General features: G+C 33.0%; 1 protein-coding gene across 1 annotated transcript; it reads right to left on the minus strand.

Moving 5' to 3' along the window:
- Positions 1 to 1,451: 1,451 nt before the first annotated feature.
- LOC124359184 (RWD domain-containing protein 1) lies at positions 1,452 to 16,945 on the minus strand. The gene is made up of 5 exons (XM_046811719.1): positions 16,716 to 16,945; positions 13,563 to 13,768; positions 11,701 to 11,844; positions 6,683 to 6,869; positions 1,452 to 1,849 (listed from the first exon to the last, which is right to left on the minus strand). Exons 1-5 carry the CDS (start codon positions 16,783 to 16,785, stop codon positions 1,758 to 1,760), a joined length of 699 nt encoding a protein of 232 aa, XP_046667675.1. The 5' UTR covers positions 16,786 to 16,945; the 3' UTR covers positions 1,452 to 1,757.
- Between the last annotated feature and the right edge of the window lie 5,309 nt (positions 16,946 to 22,254).

A 22,254-nucleotide genomic window follows, 5' to 3' on the forward strand; every position in this document is an offset into this window, starting at 1 on the left:
CTTTATTTCTGTTCTTATAGTATGTTCTGAGTGTCTGACCAGTTTAAAGTACTTATTTTTAAAATATATTGAGCTTGAAGTGAAAAAAACTCAAAAACTATTAATGATACACAAAATTTTTAAGTACAAAATTGTAGGTCTTTCTTTTTTTAAGGTTGGCATTTTAACGTTTTGTGGAGTAAAAATTGAGCAAGATATGGCCATTTAAAGTTTGTGTATTTGCGCAAAGTACCTTTTTTGAGTCCTTTTAGCATAAATCTTTTTAAAAATAAGACTTGAAAAAATATTATTTAGATGACCTACCTTATAGCTCCTAAAAAACCTACAAAATGCTTTTTTAAAAGACTTGATAGCTTAACAACTAAGCTAGTTATGGGGAAAAACCAAAATCTCATTTTCGTAGAAATCTGAACATCTATATAAGTATATTGATGAATACACATAGTGGCTCTATTTTAGGGTGTTTACAAAAGGGCATCACAAACTTCTGTGGCTGATAGTAATCATTATTTCAAAGAAACAAATTTTATATAAACATAGGTCGAGAAATGTTTCATTTAGCCACTAGCCGCCATTTTGTATTTTTTATAAAAAAATATTTCTAAAACTAGGTAAGCTAAAGAAACCAAATTTGGCACATAAATTTGAATTAACAAGATAAAATATTTTTAAAACAACTTTGGTATTTTCTATAACATTAACAAAATAGCGTTGGCTGAAAATCTTAAGTCAAAAAAAAAAAACAAGTAGTTATAAAAACTTTACTAAACACCAACTATGTCATTAAAATTCCAATGGTACTTGTTTCAAAGAAATCCATTAACGCATAAATATGCACGATCACTTTAAAAGATATGCTTGCACAAGCCAGGAGCGCTAAACACACACAGTTTAGAGGTATCAATTGATTGTTGCTCTTGGCTTGTGTAAACCTACCTTAAAAGTGGCCATGCTCGCTTATGCATTGAAACAATTTACACATTTTTTCATTCAATGTTTAATTAAATTAAATTCAGCTATTGCCAATGATGCAACTTTTATTAATGTTTTTATATATATATATATATTATATTATATATATATATATAAATATATAGTAATTCACTGGTTTCCCAAACATACCTTCCAACAACCAGTTGTTTTCATTGTTTGGCTATAAACTAGGTTCTTCTAGGTTTCTATGTGTTCTTATTTTGGTTTCATTAGTGTTACTATCAGTCGTAATAAACTGTAAAAACTTAAATCACATATAACCAAAAGGACAAACTACTACACTTTGGTTTAGCGACATGCTCGCCCAGTAAATGAGAGTCAGGCCATCTACACAAATTTAATTATATATATTTCTTAATTATATAATGGGCCTATATACATAATACATTCATCTTAGTTAAAACTATATACTGGAAATCAATTATGATCAAATGTTGTACAAATACTGGTTGAATAAGTAGGCACAGCAGATTATATTTATTTTTCAAAAATATGGTTTGAATATTAGAAAGTCATTAATCAGGTGAAACATTTTTAGATTAGTTAGGAAATAGTTTAAATAAATGTTTTCTCAATGTTCGGACAGGAGAATATAATATTGTTACTATCGTGTGATCCAAACTAAATAGGAAATAGGTAATGACATTTTTGTATAAATAACTGGTGTATATTCACAAAATAACATAACAATATCATTCATCACATTATTGCTTGCAATGAAACAAAAGGCAATATACAAAAGACATTGCGCAAATAATTTCCAATCATCCATCATCGTCTTGAAAATCCTCATCTTCTATGTCTAGCTCATCCAAATCTTGAAATAGAGACTCGTCAACCTTGACAACCTCACCTCCTATAACAATTGTCATTAGTATTTACAATATTGTCAATCATTATGACTTAATCTATATAACATAGTAAAGATATCAACACACAAATTGGACACCTTTCTTAATACTATCTGGTTACAGAGACAATTTATTAAGAGTGAAATAATTTAAATTTTAATAAAAGATCATTTTAAAATAGTTACTGACAGACAGTTGTTGTTAATACAGCAAGTGCTGTTTTGGATTCAATGTTTATTTAAATTAAATTATGCTATTGCCATTTAAACAAATTTAATTAATCTATGTATACATATATATATATATATATATATATATATATATATATATATATACATTAATTCCAAGCAGATATTACATTGATTCCATGGTACTTTCACATAATTTAAACAGCAGTGGTTTATGGTACTTTGGACAGGATTTTCATTAAATTACTGTTGGACCCTAAAGTGGCCAGAACCCTCATATTCATATCTACGTACGTGTGTGCGTGCGCGTGTGTGTGTTCAAGCTAAAAACAACATCAGTTTTGCATATAGTTAAAAAAAAGTAACAAGTTAGTCAATAATGTCAAATCTAATATTTGTACTGCAACAATTACATTGTTAGGCAGGGAAAACAGGCAGGCATTTTATTACAATTACTCAGATAAACTGTCTGTCATTAAAATGGTTAAACAACCACTTTTATTACTAACCTCTGAAACAACTGACAATTCTCCTTGTACACTCCTCTATTTATAGAAGATAACAGTCTGCGGCCTATTTTATTTTTTTAAACAAAACTGTAAATTGAAAATATTGAAACTAGTACAATGTTTAAAATAAAATTCTAAAGTAAAGCAAACATTAGGGTCAAATACGCATGTGGCTTTGTTAATAAAAAAAAACAACACATCTGACAGCACTCCATGGTGTGAAATGTGTAGATAAAGAGGAGAAAATGCGGTACTACTAGACTTTTGGGTTGGCATTGATTTTACACCTCTTTCAACTTGGCACCCTTACTCTCCTATGCCTGGCTATGAGCTATACTTAACAAGGTGTGCCATGATTCCAAATGACACACACCAAATTCTTGTACTGAGCTGTATATTATCTCTTCTGTGACACAGGTTCACACCAACAAAAGTGTTTTTGAAGTGTTCTGTGTAACCACTTAATCTTTCAGTTCAGTAGTAAATAGTGGTGTTCACCATACATTCTGACCCTAAGCGATTATATTCTCAACCCATTAAGAACATAAATTGGTTTAATGACCAGGGATGATAACTTCACCCTGCACAGCATTAAAACCAGGGAAATCAACAGTCAGAAAGGGAACACCAAAACCTAACAGAAACATATTTAGCCTGCTGCAGCTATCAATAATGTAATGATCTCAACATTCCCAATGCTCCTTAACCAAGTAAGTGCAAAACTATGATGAAGAGGACAGGGATAAAGAGCAAAATTGAGACTGGGTGTGTGTCACAAACTGAAGTCTCATTGTTCCCAGTTATTATGACACCACATAACAACATGTTGCACAAGCTTTGCTAAGGTTGCATGTAGTATTTCAAGCATATAGCTCATTTCATTCTCAAGATGTTCTGTGGTCAAATAGACAGAGAGACATCATACAGAAAAAAATTTCAAAAGAAAATTGTGTCAACCTACTGAGTCATAGGCTTCAATGACACATCCAAATTTTATGGTTGGGTACGCATTATCATAGAATTTATTTTTGTCTATGTAGAAATAAAGTTTCAAGCAAAATTTAAAGTCCACAGATGATATCTTTATCTAGATATCTTAACGAATAGTTAGTTATGGATATATGTTTCTATGTCACATACTAAATCTGCAGATAATATTTGTCAGAATATCTTGGCACAGATGCATTCATATTTTTGTTTGTTGAGTTACATTTCATCGCAGTATTCAAATAATGAAAGTTGCGGTGAGGTAGATAGGGCACTACAATGCTAAAGTGTGCTGAAAGATCCTTTCACCAACTTTTAACATTGATCTCCTTGTCTCTATTATATCTTTTTATCCTTTTTACTGTATGAATAATCTATATGTGATAATATGGCACATGTTAAAACCTTGTATGCTTGTTTACAAGTTTATTTATTCTGCTATTTTCTCGTTGGAATCACTGTTACCACATACGACCAATATAAAAATATTTACTAACGCACAGCCAAATCCCATGGAGTAGCAGCGCCATAGTATTAAATGAAGTTTCAAGTCTATAGGTAATTTTGTTTCTGAGATATTGTGTGAATAAACGGGCAGACAGATGAAAATGAAAATTGCAAAATGACAGATCAAATGAATTATAGCAAAATTTATGGGGCTGCTTAAATCAAATTGCCAGCAATCAAGAGATCGTTTGGTGTCTTGAGATTTCTTGATATTCCCAGGAGATCCACCAAATTGCTACTAATCTGGAGATTGCTTGGTGACCAAATTACAGAGTGTGAGGCATCAAGCGACCATCATGAGCAATATCCAAGGTCAGAGCATACACAGTACGGTCTCAGAGTAGCTACAAGGCACTCTCTAGTGCTTATCAGTTGTATTAGGTGAGTGACTCCACCAAACTAAGATGACAAAAATTAATTTCATACATTCCAAGATAGTTCTTGAAGTTGTTTATTTCTGTTTTAATGTTCTTCAAACCGTTATGCCACTGAACTAATTTCTGTATTCAAACTAATTTTTTTTGCCAAAACCTCTTTTGTATTTTCTTCTTTTACGTCCATTAGGGTGGTACAAAAACTAAAATGTTAGAAAACGTATTCTCCACATTCATGCCCTTGTTCTATTTGGTATTATATAATACAGAAACAATAGGTTAATATGGCAATATTTAGAGGTCCCCATGATTTGACACTTTAAAGAACAAAAGTGAATTTTTAGTAAAACATAGATACTTTGGTACAAAAACAACTTTATTAATTAAAGTTCGGATCAGTAGGCCACAAGAAAGAGTCCTTGCATAGGAAAGAAGATGCTTTTTCTTTACCATTGTCCGCTATGTAACGTATGTTTCGATAGGACTCTTGTGATTAAATTATTTACTAGAGAGTAACTACATACTCACATACTGTATCATTTCACATACTTAAGAGATTAGAGAATCTCTGAAGGGTCTTAGACTTTGGTGGGTGCTGTAGGTTTTTAAAATCGCAATTTTGGTATTGATACTGACGCGATAATCAAAAAGTGCTAATCCAATCTAGTGTTCCGAAAAAACCATAGTTGGCCTTTTTAATGCTACTAAAGCGACATTCCTAAGAATGCAGTTAGGATATGCTTCAACTTGCTTTAAAAGAGGATGTCATTCATAACTGCCTTCTTAGCTTTGGACTTATCTCAGTGATTGCCTTCTTTTTTCTTTAGATGTAAAGGTAAACTGATCCTTAAATAAATATATTTTGAGACTTTACTTTCGATTCGAAGCTTTTATCACTAAGAAAACATTACACAACTGTAGAAGCTCTAAGTAGTCATCTCGGGACTGCTTGATTGATTTAATTCTAAGTTAGCGCCATAATAGTCCATCATATCTTTTCTGAGATTTTTCGTTTGGTCATTAGCTTCAAACAAATTATTTACTATCGGGAGGAAATTTTTCCTTGTCAATCTGAGACGTTTCTTGAAACGCTTAAATATGGCAACATCAGAGCCCTCACTAACTCCAAAAGCTGTACTAAAAACGAAGGACAGCACAACTTCAAGTACATGGTGATTACATGGAATCCACATAAGGCTAGAATTTAAATTGTTTTCAAGAATGGCACATGCGCCACTCTTCAACTCTGTATTGGTAGCTGTTGTGTCAAATACTAAAGCAAGCAAATTTTTTCTGTTTCCAATCATCCAGAGCATGTAGACAAGCTGTAGCCTGTTCATGTCTAGTCCCACGATCAATCTTTGGGACTCCTATTTTTAGCTGAATTGCTTAAAAATAACCTTTAAACGGTTAATTTATACAAATTTAAATTAAAAACGAGAACTTTCAAATCATAGGGACCTCTAAACATTCTCAGATTGGGCCAAATGTTTTTCTTGTGATTCAGTATGCATATTGGAACAAAGGCAGCAATGTGGAGATACATAATTCAAACTTTTTATTTTTCGTATATAATTGTGAACCACCCTAACGTCCATTGCAAAAAAATGAATTGGTACCACTACAAATCTCTTCCATCATCCATGGTGCTTGATCAAGAACCAACAAAATACTAAGCAGAAGATTGCCCACACAAGAGATTGTTTGCTTGATTTCAAGGACAAAAAGAAACCCTTCGACCAGCGATGTGATTGCCAGCGGCAATCAGATTTCTGGTCGACAAGCAACCACATTGCCTAATCCAAGAGTATCTTTTCACCAGTTAGAAAAAATCAATTTGTTGCTGTGCTTATTATAAACAGTTATTTTTACAAAACTTTTTTAACTATAAAATATACTACAATTTGAAATAATTTAGTTTACACCAATACCGAGAGAACAGATTTTTTCCAATGGTGATATTAGCCATTTCATTATGTCATTGCTTGGTAAACTAAGCAAAGATAGCATTGTTTTGATACCCAATAGTAATATGAATTAGGGGGGAAATTACTTTGATTCCTTTTATTCCCTATGGCCATTCAAACGAATGTTGGCCCAGATACAAATCCTATTGAATGTTTAACATTGAAAATCTTTCTTTCAGTTAGTGTAAACATGTTTTTTTCCATAGTCATTGATTTTATCAGTGAGTGCACGTAAATCATACTTTAGTGTAGTATAATAAATCCAAAATGGCTGTGTGTGTGTGTGTGTGTATATATATGTCTTACCTTCAACTTCTAGGAACTTGAGGTCAGATTCATTTAGCGATTTATCTCTCAGAAACAATTCTTTGCCTGTTAACTTCTTGTTTTTTTCTTCTAAAACCTTCTTGTTGTTCAATCCCAATTCTATCTCAAATGCTTTTTTCCAAGCCAAAAATGTTTCAACTGTCACTCTCGTGCCCTCAAATCGTTTCTGAAAAATAACATACCGTACACATATTATATTATATACAATGATATTGAACATTCACATAGACAAAATAACTTGAAATTAATGGCATTTTATGTGTTCAAATAGAATGTGTTTTAGATGTAAAATCTTTCTTAACTCAGGGTCTATTAAAATCCATAAAGGACATATTGTTAGTGTGATATAAGTTGTCATATTGTTTTGAGGTAATATAGTCATAATAATTTTGGTAACTATTTACAATTTTGTAAACAATAAAAAGTACTCACTAAAGTTTTGGTACTCTACAAATACATAACTAGGGCCATTCAAAATAGTTTTTTTCTCAGTATCAAAATTTCCACCGCCTGACTTAGATTTTAATTTTATCTGTACTGGATGGCCTTACTTACAACAGCTCAGCATCGAGAAGACTGACACCTAAAACCTTTCTCATCTGTATGTGTTTCCCAAGGTTAAGTACTTGGGCATAATCCTTGATAGGATGCTAAACTGGGAACCCCATTTAGAAAGAGTTATCGCCAGAGAGAAATGGTCTTTAACGCAATGCAGATGTGTAATAGGAGAGGCTTGAGGACTTAAGCCGAGGCTTTTGTATTGGCTTTACGTCTCCTTGGTCAGACCTGCACTTAATGTTTGGGGCTGTTGTATAGTGGCCAAACCCCGGTGCTAAGATGGCGGTAGCTTGTCTGGCTGGCATCCAAAGAATGGCTTGCCTTGCTATCACTGGAGATTTCAAAGTGCACCGGGTGCAACTCTATACTGTTGTCACGACCTCAACCCCCCCCCCCCCAGATTTGGTCATCTGGGCTATGGCCAGACAAACAGCATGGCTGTCTTCAGCAGGCAGGACTTTGGTCAGCCTCGAGCTACAGCAGAGGGGTCTGCAGAAGTAGCATTCTGATTCAGGAATGCTCTGCACATGATCTCTAATCAGATGCCACAATATTTTTTTTGACAGACCCTTTAACCCTTTGAACGCCGATATAAATTTAGTAATTTTTTAGATTACGCTCATTTAACCCTCGAGCTGGCAGTTGAAATTTCCTCAAGTGGCAGGCCATTTTGAGGTGTTTTGCAGTAGTATTGGTTTTTATTTTTTTTTAAATATAATTTGATTATAAACCTATATGTATTATATATCACTGTTTTCACAAGAAAATTTACTTTTTATTCATGGAAATAAAAACCCAAAAATATAAGAAATTTATCACTTTTTTTTACTAAGTTTGTTTTCAAAAAATAAAAAAGGTATGTAAAAGTGGTGGGGGTGCACCTATAAAAGACATTGTGTGAAAAAAAATATTTCCGAAATACCCAAAATGTTGAAAATTTTTTATAGTTTTAGAAAATGTATAGTTTACTACACTTTTTTAAATTAAAACAATTATGAAATACTCTAATCTGAAGATAGTACAATACGGCTAAATTCGTTGCTATGGATACGACTGTGTTACAAAAATTCATCAAAACCTTAATTATTACTCGAAAAATTCATAAAATACATTAAAAGTAAGCCCATAAAAATAAATAAAGAAGCTTTATATCATGATCATCGCATATGAAAATGATCCTAAAGCTAACTAAAACTATCACAACACTGCACATAGCCTAGAACACAAAATCTCACTAATATATTTTTTCACATATATTTCTTCATAACATGACAAAATAAACTGATAAAACACAATATACGAGAATTTATACGCATGAATAAACACACTTATTACATAAAAACACTTATTTCATGTAATAAACTTACGTTTTAGATGGACAAGAATAACGCGACCGGGTAACAATACAACAACAATGGCCGACTGTTTACAAACAACTCTCGTTTTCAATATGTCATACTTAAATCATGGCATACAAAACAAAACAAAATACATCGATCAAATCAGCAACTATTTCTGATTCCAGTGGTATATGAATCATTGCAGTTTAGTTCGTGTATTGATTATAACAGATGTCAAACGGGCACGTGTCAAATCGACTGATTTTCAGGCGACTGCCACTACAGAAACATTAATATCGACTGACAATCAGGCGACTGCCAGTTGTAGGGTTAAGGTGAAAAAATAAAAATTCCTTAAAGCTAATTTTTTTATTCATTCCTAATGACTAATTGTCACACACAAAAAAATAAATTTTACAACAATGAAATACTTGTATTAAAATAATCACATTTTTTCATAATAATGGAATATTTCAATCAAAATCGAATTTAGGTTACAGAGTAATCAAATGCATGTGATGAAAAATATGAAAACTATGTACAAGGATAACAAAACAAATAAAGTGTAATATGCTGATCTTGATTAGTTTTATAAGTTCTGATAATATTAGATTTAGGCAGTTGTACGGTAAACTTCAAAACAAAAATCAGGATGAAGCCATGGGGTCTCGGGACATGACTTGCAGCCATAATTACTCAACAGAAAAGAAACAATAAAAACTTTATTATAACACCTAAAACATGGTAACAAGAACTTTTTACAACTGTTTGTATAAGGAATGACAACGCAAGAACATTTCCCAAAGGCACAATGCGTGCTCCACTGACAGTCGGTAATGGCGGATAGTATCGTCATCGGCGTACAGACGGGAGTGGGAGAACAGCTGCCAGCAACAAAACAATTTACTGTTTACCTACTGCGGCCAGCTGACAGCTGCAACTGGATTATTTGGTCAAGCCAGTGTATTACTTTGTATTGTGGCTTATGTATTGAACTTATAAACTTCAAAAACAGTAATAAAATATATTTTTATCGATCGGCGGATTATTTCGTCTTTAGCGTTATAAGACCAAACAACATCGCGGATTATTCCGTCTACGGCGTGCTAAGGGTTAAGATTGAAATATGTTTTAAGGATGATTAGTCAGAGGGAAAGAAACCTCTTCCATCAGTGGAGCTTGAATGGTTTACAGACGGCTCTAAAACAAGTGGCACAGGTGTCGGAATTGTGGAGTCTCACATGTAGGAAGCTAGTGGCCACTATGGGTCATTATCCCACAGTCTTTCAGGCAGAATCACAGCCATTATGGAGTGTGCTCGTGAGAATCTTCGTCTGCGGTATAGGAGTAAGATGATTAGCATTTTCACAGATAGCCAGGCAGTATTGAAGGCATTGGACTCTTGTGTGTTCAACTCCAAACTTCTCGGGGATTCCTATAAAGTCATTTTTACCTTTGCTAGAATGGACAATGTGACTGTTTGTTGGGTTCCTGGTCATGAGGGGATCTCTGGGAACAAAAAAGTTGATGCCCTGGTCAACTTGGGCTCAACATCCAATAAGACGCCGACCTCAACTGTTCTGTGGCATTTCCATGTGTGAATCCTTTGGGGTTGTCTCGAAATGGGTTCATATTGAACATGAGAGAAGGTGGAGGTTGCATCCGGGTATGAGAATGAGCAAAATGGGTCTACAGTCACCTTCCCCCAGCATGGCGTCTGACCTTCTCTCACTAAGTAGATCAGTGTCTTCTCAGGTTATGGGTCTAATCACGGGACATAGTCACTTGAGGAAGCATCTTCACAGAGGTGGTATTCTTCGGGAGGATCCACTCTGTAGAATGTGTGATGAGCAGGAAGAAACTGCTGAACATCTGCTCTTTGATCGTCCTGCAATAGCTAGGGAGCTATACACCATGTTTGGTAGTTTGGAGGACAATGGTGATGAATTTCCACAGGAGGATCTGATCAGTTGTCTTCAGTTTAATGCTTTACATTTTTTTCATTTAACTTACAATTATAATTCATACATCAAATCAAAGAGCTACTCAAAGTTTTGTTCGTTGTACCAGTGTGCATGCAGGTGCAATGTTTCATTTAATTTATAAACAAATTAAGCTACATAAATAAGTTCATTTCTGCACTTGTGTGACAACAAAATTCTACAGGCCACGACAAAATACAACAACAGGGAATCCATCAACATCACTCTCTAGAATCCCTATTCCAGCTTATATATCGTTTATCCATCAAGTGTTGAGAGTGATGCTCACCACAACCAATCGGAGAGAGAAACTTACAAAAGTCGATGTGAGTTACACAAGTTCCAAGATATTTGGCACACCACATTCACTAGCGGCCACTCGCACCATTCTGTTTGTCTATTGGTGCTGCTGTAGACTGCAAAGGAATTTGCCTGTCACCACTTCACGGTAGGTACTGGTGGGTGGCACCTCACTCTCAACACTTGATAAATGGACTATTGTCTGGAAAATTAAATCTCACTTGAAGAACTGACTTAAAAAGAAAACAAATATCATATCTATCTTATAGAACTCCATTTTTAACCAATGAGTTGACAGAGTTCAAAGTCATATCCGAAAAAACAAAAGATATTGAGAGCGCGCAAACAAAGAAGGTATATCAGCGTAAACAACTTTCCAACTTAAAGAGCCAGTGTCACACAACCAGTAATTGTGGAGAGCACAGGTTTAGGGTAAACCCGCCTCCAGGCTGTGGCAGTCAGTACACGTGATGTGTATACCTGGTGCACCGCACTGAATTTGTTATTCAACAACTGGATTTTTATTGACTAAGTAACTGTTTGTGACAATTTTTCAATTCTCAACAACTACATAAAATGAAGAATATTGTGTATTGTATTGTGCCACCATCTAATGAACAACAACCAAAGCTTGTTAACAGTTTTATATATTTATAAATTCTTTTTCGTTTTTACCTGCTAACTCAGGCTACCACAGGAAAAAGTAGCAAACTCTAATTTTAAATTTATTAAATTAAATTAAAACTATTAATGAATTACACACACACATATATAATATACTGATAAAATAAATAAGTTAATAATTTTGCATACAAACCCTTTCAGCTTCCTCTTCATCCTTTATTCTTTTTTCTTCTGCCATTTCAGCCATTTTCCTTCTCATATCTGACTGTGAATTGAGCCATTCTTGCGCTGCAGATACTAGTGTGAAGATCATTACCATTCCAATATTTTCATTGCACTAAATTAAAAAACCAAAACACTACAGACTCGATAATTGCACTTTGAAATTATTTTCAGATAATACATAAAATATTAATGCATTAGACTTCCAGTTACCCAACCTTAGTTATTCAGACCACTGGTCCAGCTTGGTCATTCAACTAACATTATTCAATGTAAAAACTAGAATGGAATAAGTAAGTGCTATACGGTGTTATGATTGGCCTAATTTCGATGTATTTGATATGGAAAATAACCATAAACAATGTTATTGATCTAGCAAATAGCACAACAGTTGGCAGGGTGTGTTTTTGCCACTAACCAGCTGTCCTATTGCATCAGCCACATCAGTAAATGAGTTGTCATCAATAATATTAAGAAACGCCAAAGACAAAAACTCATAAGAATATAAATCAGTAATTTTTGAATATGCAATGAATGTAACAAATTGTACATAGGACAAACAAAAATAAATGCTATAACACGATTTAATGAACACTATGCAAATATGAAATATGGATGAAACAATGTACTATTACCAAATACTGAATTGAATCTGGACAAGCTTTTACAAACACTCAAAGAAGTTACAAATATACTAGACTCGAATGCTTGGAAAACATTTTAAATCAACAAAAAATAGTAACAGACTAGTTATAAAATAAAAAGACCTACGAAACAAAATGGTTCATTTAGATAGCTGTGGAAAATGCCGAGGGAATAATTGATTTGTATTGGCTTTTAATTGGCATGTATAATACATATATTTGTGAAAAACTAATTGATTTAATGGTGAGTTTCTGAGAAAGCTAGAACTTGCAAGCTGTTAGAAATGATTTTTACAGGTAATGACAATCTATGGCGAGGACATGTCTGATATGTTCAAGTCCAAAATAATTTTGTTATAAGTTTATTTGATAATTTGGTATTATCTGGAGGCCACTATTTCTGTTTTCTGAGGAGAATCAATAAGTCGAGGACCAAAATAAATCAAAGCATTAAAAAGAACAGACTTTAACCTATTTTGAAATGTACAAGTCATTACGACGAATGATTATCGTATTCTGCCAACCAAAAGGAAGCGATTTTGGCGAGAACTGAGTTAAATGCATCGCCACATGTATTCTGCCAATAAAAATGAAATTATAAATTAATCAACTGAACGACCATCAATGAAAACAAAAACTAAAAGAACAACAATTAATTATTTGAAAGTGACAGGTGATTCGTGCGTTTAGGCCTACTTGAAGGGTTGCTCTTCTAAGCCTATTTGGAGGTAGTTTAGTGAAAGAACGTATGATTTATCAGGTATTTTTTTATTCATTATGAAACAAGGAAAGTACTAGTAACATTAATGAAGTTTATTTTGGTCAATAATAAGGAAAATGTCCATAAATAGTGGATTGAATTGAAATTTGGATAAATGAATAAATCCTATAAAATAATTTTGTAACCACTGTATGAACATGTTTTGAAGAATGACATTACGCTATCTATGAAAACCATTATACAGTCTCATCAGAACTCAAATATTTGTAGTAGACGAATTAATTCTAGGCTATATAATGTTTGGTGATTTAAATAGATTTGAAAATATACAACAAACTTGTTAATTATAACTTAAATTCCCATGTCCAATAGTACATTCAGAATACACTTTTAAATCAGTCAGTACCCAGACACTAGAAATATTAACATTAATAACACAATTAACACTATTCATATAAAAATATTAACCTGTTCTTTAAGGTGTTCTCTGAGAATTTGTTCATCTTCTTCATCCAATCGTTGTGTGCTTTCTATTTCAATTATTGGAGGCTCGTCAGGGTATTTAGGAGTGTATTCAAATTTTAAACTACACATAATTCCTGCTTCTGCATCCTCATCGAAGTCATCAGATTTCACGGGAATTAGGAACACATGGTACGGTTCATATGTCAAAACTGAAAAAAAAAAACAAAAAATACAATCAATAAAATGAATAATATTAGAAGTACACTCACACATGTAATCTGAATAGCAAAGTAGTTCTTGAAAAAGTAAAAATACATGGTTCTATTTAATAGTATACTATAATTTCTGACTATTAGGCTATTATGATATTTCTGATTTGTCAGAAATTATTTTACTGTTCCACTACCACATTTTATAAATGCAGCCATCACTAACCCATCCATTATCACTGCCACAGATATGAAACCAACTATGATACTTGGTAAAACCTGATAGAGAAAGATGTAGATTCTACATGTGAAAATACCTTATAAATTTTAAATTGGATCTTAAAAATATAAATTTTAATGAGTTAAGAAGATAGTAAATGATCATAGAGATTACATGTTACAAAGCAAAGAATTCTTATGCTTAAAGGGTGGAGAATAAACAGTTTATATACAAAGTTTATTAAAAAAGTATTTGATTTTATTTTCTATTATGCGAAGAAATTACTGAAGTGAGGTACACACTTGCACATCGATGCAGTCGACTATAGTGGGCAGGCTGGACATATGACCTCAACATTGAGTCACTACAAGCAGTTCAACATCAAGCCTTGAATACTGAGTGCCAATCGCATTTTTGTTTTGCGCAGTATGATGAAACGTGTGGAACAGGAAATGTATCAAATTTTATTAAAAGTCTAGCGATTCTCAAGTTGAAACCAATAAAAAGTTCTAAAAGCTTCAGTGAAGATGCTTCGTGTGTAACAAATAAATGAGTGGTACACAAGTTATAAAGATGGTCACATTTAAGTCGATAGTGAACCTAATTCTGGAAGACCAGTAACAAGTTAAAATTATTACGTTATTAATCATGTCACATTTAGTGATGGAGAATCAACATATTACTGTGCTTGAACTAGTTATGGAGGGTAGCATCAATAGTGGTTCAGTTTATTCAATTTTGACAAAAGATTTGGCCATCAGAGTTGCTGCAAAATTTATTCCAAACAACTTGTCAGCAGAATAAAACCAGTTGCAACTTGATAGTGCTAAGTACAATTTAGTATGCACCTAAGTTTTGTCTAAATATTAATTAATATCAGGAAGATAGCAGTGCTCTTTTCAACTTGTGTCACATCAGTTTACTCAAGTATTCTCAATATACAACTCATATCGTATCTACCATATATGTGACACACCGTATTTTTAAACTATTAAAAAGTTTTAGTATACAAATTGGGGATTTTATTGATTAACAGTACAAAACGGTGCTTATAGTGTCAAAAACAAATAAGACTCACTATACAGGGTGATTCGGGTAGTGTTACCGGCACTTTCTAAGGTTATTGTACTATAAAAAAATAATGAAAAAAGTTCAATAAACATAGGTCCTGAAATGCTTTGTTACTGAGTAACGGCCAACAAAAGATTTCACCCACAATTTAGTACCTGAGGTTAAATGATCATTTGCTGGGAGCTTGGGAAGAGGAATTTAGAGATGAATGCAGTTTTTTCAAATGGTTTTTGACATGATAAATTGAATAAAGTTCGTTCCATAATTGTATCTCTCTTATTTTTTAAGATGTACTATAAAAAAAGCATTCAAAAAATGATTTTTTATGTTTAACGTACAATTAATTGGTCAAACAGGTAATAAAAACAAATGTTATAAAGAAACTTGTAGAAAATTTAATACTGAAAAAATTATGTACACTAAGGCAATTACAATGAAATGTTTTTTAAATTAAATTTTCTACTAACACTTTACAGTGCAAGAAATATATATCAGTTGTACTGTGCAAGGCCTGGAGATCTTGTAACCAAACATTTAAATAAAAACTATCAGAAAAAAATCTTTCATGAAATATAAAATTTTTACTAATGCTGATAATTAGGAATTAAAATATTAAAATGTTAAATGCCCATGTCAATTAAAATGTGTGAAACGAGACTTGCGGTCTTAAACACAGTGAAGGTACTATATAAACGACACAGGATCACAATGAACTTACATGCTCAGCCTGAAAAATCATGATCAATTAAAAAAACTGCTTGTGTGTAACACTGACACCAACACACTTTCTTATAGCTGACATCATACAGTGCTTGACGTTATTCTACTTCCACAATAAACTTCTATATATTGAACATAAGTTAATATGTTATAATTAAATTACGTCACAACCAGAAAAAACCTTTGTTCTGTGCATTGTGATTTATGATTCAATCCAAAATTGCATGGAGCACCATTGCACGCAGAATTCTGTTAGAATCCAAATCTAACAATCAGATATTTGGAATTTCAGATTCCCAAATTTTAAGTTATACGTCACTTGGTGTAAATTCCTCCTCTCCAGTTGTTAACAAGTTTCTTGATATGGAAATTTATGCTCGTATGATATGTACAATAAGGCTGAACAAATGTCTAAACATCCAAGCTTTACTGCTATTGACTTTAGCAGTTTTTTTTTTTTTTTTTGACAAACTTAAGTATATTGCCTTTACAAACGAACGTATAAGTGAAACTCCTATTTGATTAAAAATGCTAGACAGAGATTCAAACAGAATGCTCTAAACTTCTTTCCATTTGCTTTTATGCAGAGAAAATATAATAAATTTAAAATCTTTGTGGGGAACCAGGAAAATTTTGTGAACGAATTCAAGCAATTGATATCTGAGGTTTAATAGTTATGTAACACTGCGCCTAACCCTAGCATTGTTTAACAATGCCAAAAATCTCCCTCTCCCCATAGGGAATTACTTAATTTAGGAATGGCCCCTTAGGTTACCCTAATTTTTTTACTGATATAGATATATTGAATGTCTTATTATTAAACATAACCATTTTCATAAGAAATTAAGAATCTTAAAATCACAGTTAAGCCTATATCCTAAATACAGTTCTACAATTTAAAGTAATACAATTAAACCTAGGGAGAATTCAACATACTTTCCATCTCTCCACAGTAAATTGAGTCTAGAGCTTCAATTTCATTTACTTGCTCTTCTTTATTATCCATATTGGTAATGCAACACTTTTAGGGTTTGAGATCACCAATAAAAATCGAATTTCTAGTATTTTGAAGCATGTGTTTAGGTTATCTTGTTTGTGACAATTCTCTAGAACGATACTCTGTCTCTAACACAGACTACACAGTAGTACCTAACCTCAAAAATCCTAAGAAACATGGAAATTGGAATTTTTTTCTTCTTTTACTTGTGGTGCAAATGCAAAAAGTGAATGAAGACAAAATTCCAATGTACATATATTGTGTATAATTATATAGTGTATAAATATATACACACACAAATATGTATATATATGTTTATATATATACACATATATGTGTATTTGTGTGTGTGTGTGTGTGTATATATATGTATATATATATATATATATAAAATGTTTAGAATTTGATTCCATTATAAATTTCAAGACGTACTTATGTGAATGATAATAATCCGATTGAAGAAGGGTTGGTAAATGTAGTAGAGTTGTAGAGTTTCTTTCCTCAATTTCTCAAACGAACCTTAACGTTCTTTAATATACCCGATACATTAATTGAATATTCCTCGACACGACTCCAATATTTTGTGTAGTTAGGACTATGTAATAATTCAATATCTGAGGTAATTTTTGCAAAAGTGTTAAATCTCAACCTGCAAATCATAATTTTAAAGTGTCTGTATAAAGTACTATTTCCTATTTACGACATATTGGTTAAATTTGGTTGCATTTGTATGTAGTTTTAGCCTTGATGTAATGTGAAAAATATACGTGAGCGTTAATCAACCATTTATTCCTTACTTCTCTACATACATCGATATGTTGTAATGGTTTATAGTCTGAAAAGCCATCACTGGCTTTTTTAGCAATTTTATCAGCAACTTCATTTTCTTTGAGACCTATATGTCCGGACACCCAGTGAAACGATATAGCGATTTTACTAGTAGTTAATTTATAAACTACTGGAATTGAAAAGGCAAACCGTACTTTATTTCTTTTCCTTTCAAAGTTGCAAATATCGTCACAGAGCTACTTGAGAATCAAATAATATTATTAGAGCGGCAATTCTGACTTCTGATAGGTCTGAGTATTTTACAGCCCGTGTATTACACATAATTCTGCAGAAGTAATTGATTTTGATTTGTGTAATTTCATGCTAATTTTTGTGTTGTTCTTATCATTGTAAATTCAAATTACAAATCGTGGCCTAATATTTGATCCATCGGTGTAAATGTGTAATTGGGTCTTCATTTCTGTATTTAATGTTTGGACTGACATTTGTTACAGAACTACAAACTGAAAGTCCGCTACTTAAGGATTTTATTAACGTGACGTCAACTAATTTAATAATAAAGAAACAATACATATTACATATAATCGTAAAGTAATAATTTAAAAGTTACAGAGTTTAAAAAAATACTGCAATTACCCTTAGTTAAAAATAGAAGAAAATTATTAAAGGACGTTTACCAAGTTCCCAATTTGTGATGTAATCATTTAAAAGTAGATGTTCTAGTAAAACGCCAAGATCTAACGGGTTGCTGACATAGGTGATACCTCACTTCCATATTAGACACAGGCTCAGAATTAAGAAAGTTTTTTCTTGCCTCATATTTTTGCCATGTCCGTTACAACTGTAAAAAAAGAAAAGGTGCTCCAGTCTGTTACTAATCCACCGTTACTCTAACGGTAGACGACAGAGATGACCTTATACGCGCCGGAATACACTATTTTAATAACGGTAAACTTGAATGGAAATAGTCTAAAGTGGAAGACTCGACATTTTTCAGCTGTTATTTGAGGGACGGGGTTATCAAGAATACTGTTGTAGTATGACAATTGAATCAGTGTTTTTTAAAAGGCGCGGATTTACTAAAAACCATTTTTTTCGGAAAACTACAAAAAAACTGTTTATTAAACGAGGCTATTTTATATTCATTATTTTTGTTCTATACTTTCAAAAGATGTATGCAAGAGTAACTTGTTAGTGCACTTAAACTTTTTTAACATTTTTTGTTAATTAATAAAAAATTTATGAATTTTCAAAAAATCCGCCCTTTTAAAAAAATCCAAAATTTTCTGGAAAGAAAATAAATTAAAAACATTTTTAAATCACGTGTATGTGATTGAAAATAATGTTTTGACATGTCATATAAATCAATATAATACATGAATATGAATTATTGAACTAACCTAGCCATCAGTAAGCATCAAATCCAAGCATTTTATTCCGTTTTTTCTTCAAAGTCACTATCGGGGAGAATCTTTCACAAGCAGTGGGTTGGCCAGGTTACAACTCGGTATAGAACTCATTAAATTCTTCAAGAATATATTCGCTTAATTTTTTAATATCTTCCACCTTTGCTTTTTTAAGTGTAACCTGGCCACTGGATATAAGCCAAATTATTCACCTACGGTACAGCACCAGTATGTTCATTTGGCCATAAAAATGTTATGACAGACCAAACCATTTATATTGGTTGAATCCCTTGATGTAGCCTTTTTGTCATGCTCGTATACAAAATGAAATAGGTTACTAATAGAAAAGAAACCTTTCTTTCTTTTGGAGCGTTTATAATAATTAGTGCTCCCAAGTTTTAAAATCAAAGAATTCAGTTGCATCTGATATTTCTTTTACAGTAAACTTTTCAGAGTTGGAGCTGCTAATAATAAGTTCCGTGAGTTGGTGGATATGGTAAAGCTGGTCATATGTTTTTAAAACTCTAGAGATAATACCAAATCTCTATCGCAGGGGAGGAAACTATGCCCTCTTATTGGGAAGAACTGTTCGACTTTATGAAACCTGCCACTGTCAGTCAATATAAACAGAAACGTGATAGGGTTTGATTTTTGTTTTGTCCACTACAGCTGTCACAAAACAACCGGAGTGTAGTATATTTTTAGGTGGAACTGAGCTTAAAAAATCATTTAAAAATTTGTGACTTCATTGGGCCCTTTCCTTCCTTGACTTGGTTGAGTTACTTTCTTTCCTTTTTTTCTAGGACTCGGAATAATAGGATCATCCATGGCAAAAACTATTTAATATACAGCAAACAATGCGAACAAACACTACTACCCTCTTTACAGTAACTTACTGTGGCAAATAGAGTTTAGGTTTGTTGCAACAAAAACGAGCAACCAGCTGCTTGCTACAGCCACAGAGGAATATTTTTTTAAAAGGGCTGATTTTTTTTTTTTTTTTTTTCAAAAGCTTTATTTCTGGTTCAATTACTACAAGTAAATAATTATACACAGAAGTTTGAATCATAGAGAACAGAAGAACATAGAAATATTAACATTAGTGGGTTTGCTCCAATGGAGACACCCTATAACATAATACAGTTAACAGAAAATAAACAATAAAATTAGTACTTGACAAACAATGTAAGTTTCAAATTATAATAAAATGTCTTGAGCAAGACGTGCTTTCAGTCTTCTGTTGACAGTTCTTTGGCCAATGTTAAAATGGACAGCACCTGTTGATTGGTCCAGAGTTTCTAGAAAATGTAGCACTTAGTTTTCGGATGTAGTCACAGATGGTCGGAATTTCTAATTCATTATGAATCTGTCGGTTTCTAACAAACCATGGAGAATTTGTTGCTATTCTCAAAAACTTGTTTTGGAATACTTGAAGTTTGTTCATTTTTGATTTATGGAGGCAAGGACCCCAAACTGGACAAGCATAAGTTAAGAGGGGTCTGAATATTCCTTGGTAATTAAAAGAGCGCATTTAAGTTTAAGAGATGATCTTCTATTGATAATTGGGTACATTTGTGCCAATCTTGTGTTTGCTTGATTTAATTTTGAATTTATGTGCTGTTTATAAGTAAGTTTAGAGTCTAATAAGACACCCAAATATTTAACAGTTCTGTCATTTTCATTCCATGGTATGATGTTATCTTGAATTTCTATATTCCTTAAGGGATTGAATTTTCTTAGCGAAAATATTTTCGCTTCACATTTTAGAGGGTTAAGTGCGATTTTCCAATTAACGAACCAATCCAACAGTAGGTCTGTATCAGTCTGAAGCATGTCAACTGCTGTGTCAATGTCTTGATGTTGGGAAATCAAGGCAGTGTCATCAGCGAAAAGAGCAAGCGTAGAATGAGCTGGAATGGGTAGGTCATGCATGAACATATTAAACAGGATAGGTCCTAAAATTGAGCCTTGTGGCACACCAGCCCGGATCTGTCGAACAGTGGAATGAGTAGAATTTATTTTTACTGAAAAAGTCCGGTTTTCTAAAAATGATTCGATGATGTTTTGCAAGTAATTTGGTAAGTCCAGTTTGAAATAGCTTATACAGAAGGCCTTTGTGCCATACTTTGTCAAAGGCCTGAGCAACATCCAGAAACAAGGCAGCAGAGTGTCTTTTATTTTCAAACCCTTGCACTATTGTTTGTGTTAACCTCGCAAGTTGCTGCGTAGTAGAATGTTTTGCCCTAAAACCGAATTGGTGGGGAGGAATACATTGAGCATCTTCAATGAATCTGCATAGTCTCTTCTGTATTAGCTTTTCAAATACTTTTGCCAGAGTGGGTAGTAGGCTGATGGGTCTGTAACTAGAGGGATTTCTAACAGGCTTACCGGGCTTGTGGATAACAATAACTTCAGCATGTTTCCAGGATTTAGGAAAGTAACCAACGTGTAGGCATGCATTAAATAAAGTTTTTAAATAGCTGATGGGCTGTTGGCGGGAGTTCCTTTAATATTAAGTTTGTTATCAAGTCATACCCAGGAGCTTTCCTCAACGGTAGGTATTGGATAACATTTCTAATTTCAGATGTTGAGATATACTGGTGGGAAGCTCAGCAGATAAGATTGTTGCTATTTAAAAACCTGTTGACTTCATCTTCAGTTTGCAAATTAACAGTAGGGTTAGGGGAAAAAGCATTTTCAAAATAATTCGCAAAAACCTCACATTTTTCAGAGTCACTCTGGTACGTCTCCTGGCCTTGTTGAAGGGGAGGGATCGTAGAAGGCGTTCTGAGAATTCTTTTGGTTGCCAGCCACATTGAACTATCGCCTGGGTTTATTTCACTCAAATATTTCTGATAGTCATTAATTTTGAAAATATCTAATTCTGATTTTATTTTCCTGATGAGCCTGTTAAGCTGCATGCGATCTTCTGGTTGCCTGTGTCTCTGCCACCGTCTCCTAAAAACATGTTTTTCTTTAATTAAATTAAGAATTCTTTGCGGAGGGCGATTAGGACAAAAACATGGTTTGTGATTGTTTTGCGACTGCTTTTTTAACCGAATTTTTAATCAGCTCAGTGAATTGTAGTACACAGTTTGTCAATATCTTCGAAAGACTGTAAACAATTCGGCAAGATAATATTAGTTTCTAATTCGTTATGAAATACAGCCCAGTCAACTTTACCATTTATTAGTTTCAATGGAGGATTGGTAAAATCGGGTTTAATTGAAAAAGTTACAATTACTGGTAAGTGGTCAGACGTTAACTCGCATAAGGTTTGCTG

The sequence above is a fragment of the Homalodisca vitripennis genome, chromosome 4 (genome assembly GCF_021130785.1).
Source record: "Homalodisca vitripennis isolate AUS2020 chromosome 4, UT_GWSS_2.1, whole genome shotgun sequence".
NCBI classification, from domain to species: domain Eukaryota; kingdom Metazoa; phylum Arthropoda; class Insecta; order Hemiptera; family Cicadellidae; genus Homalodisca; species Homalodisca vitripennis.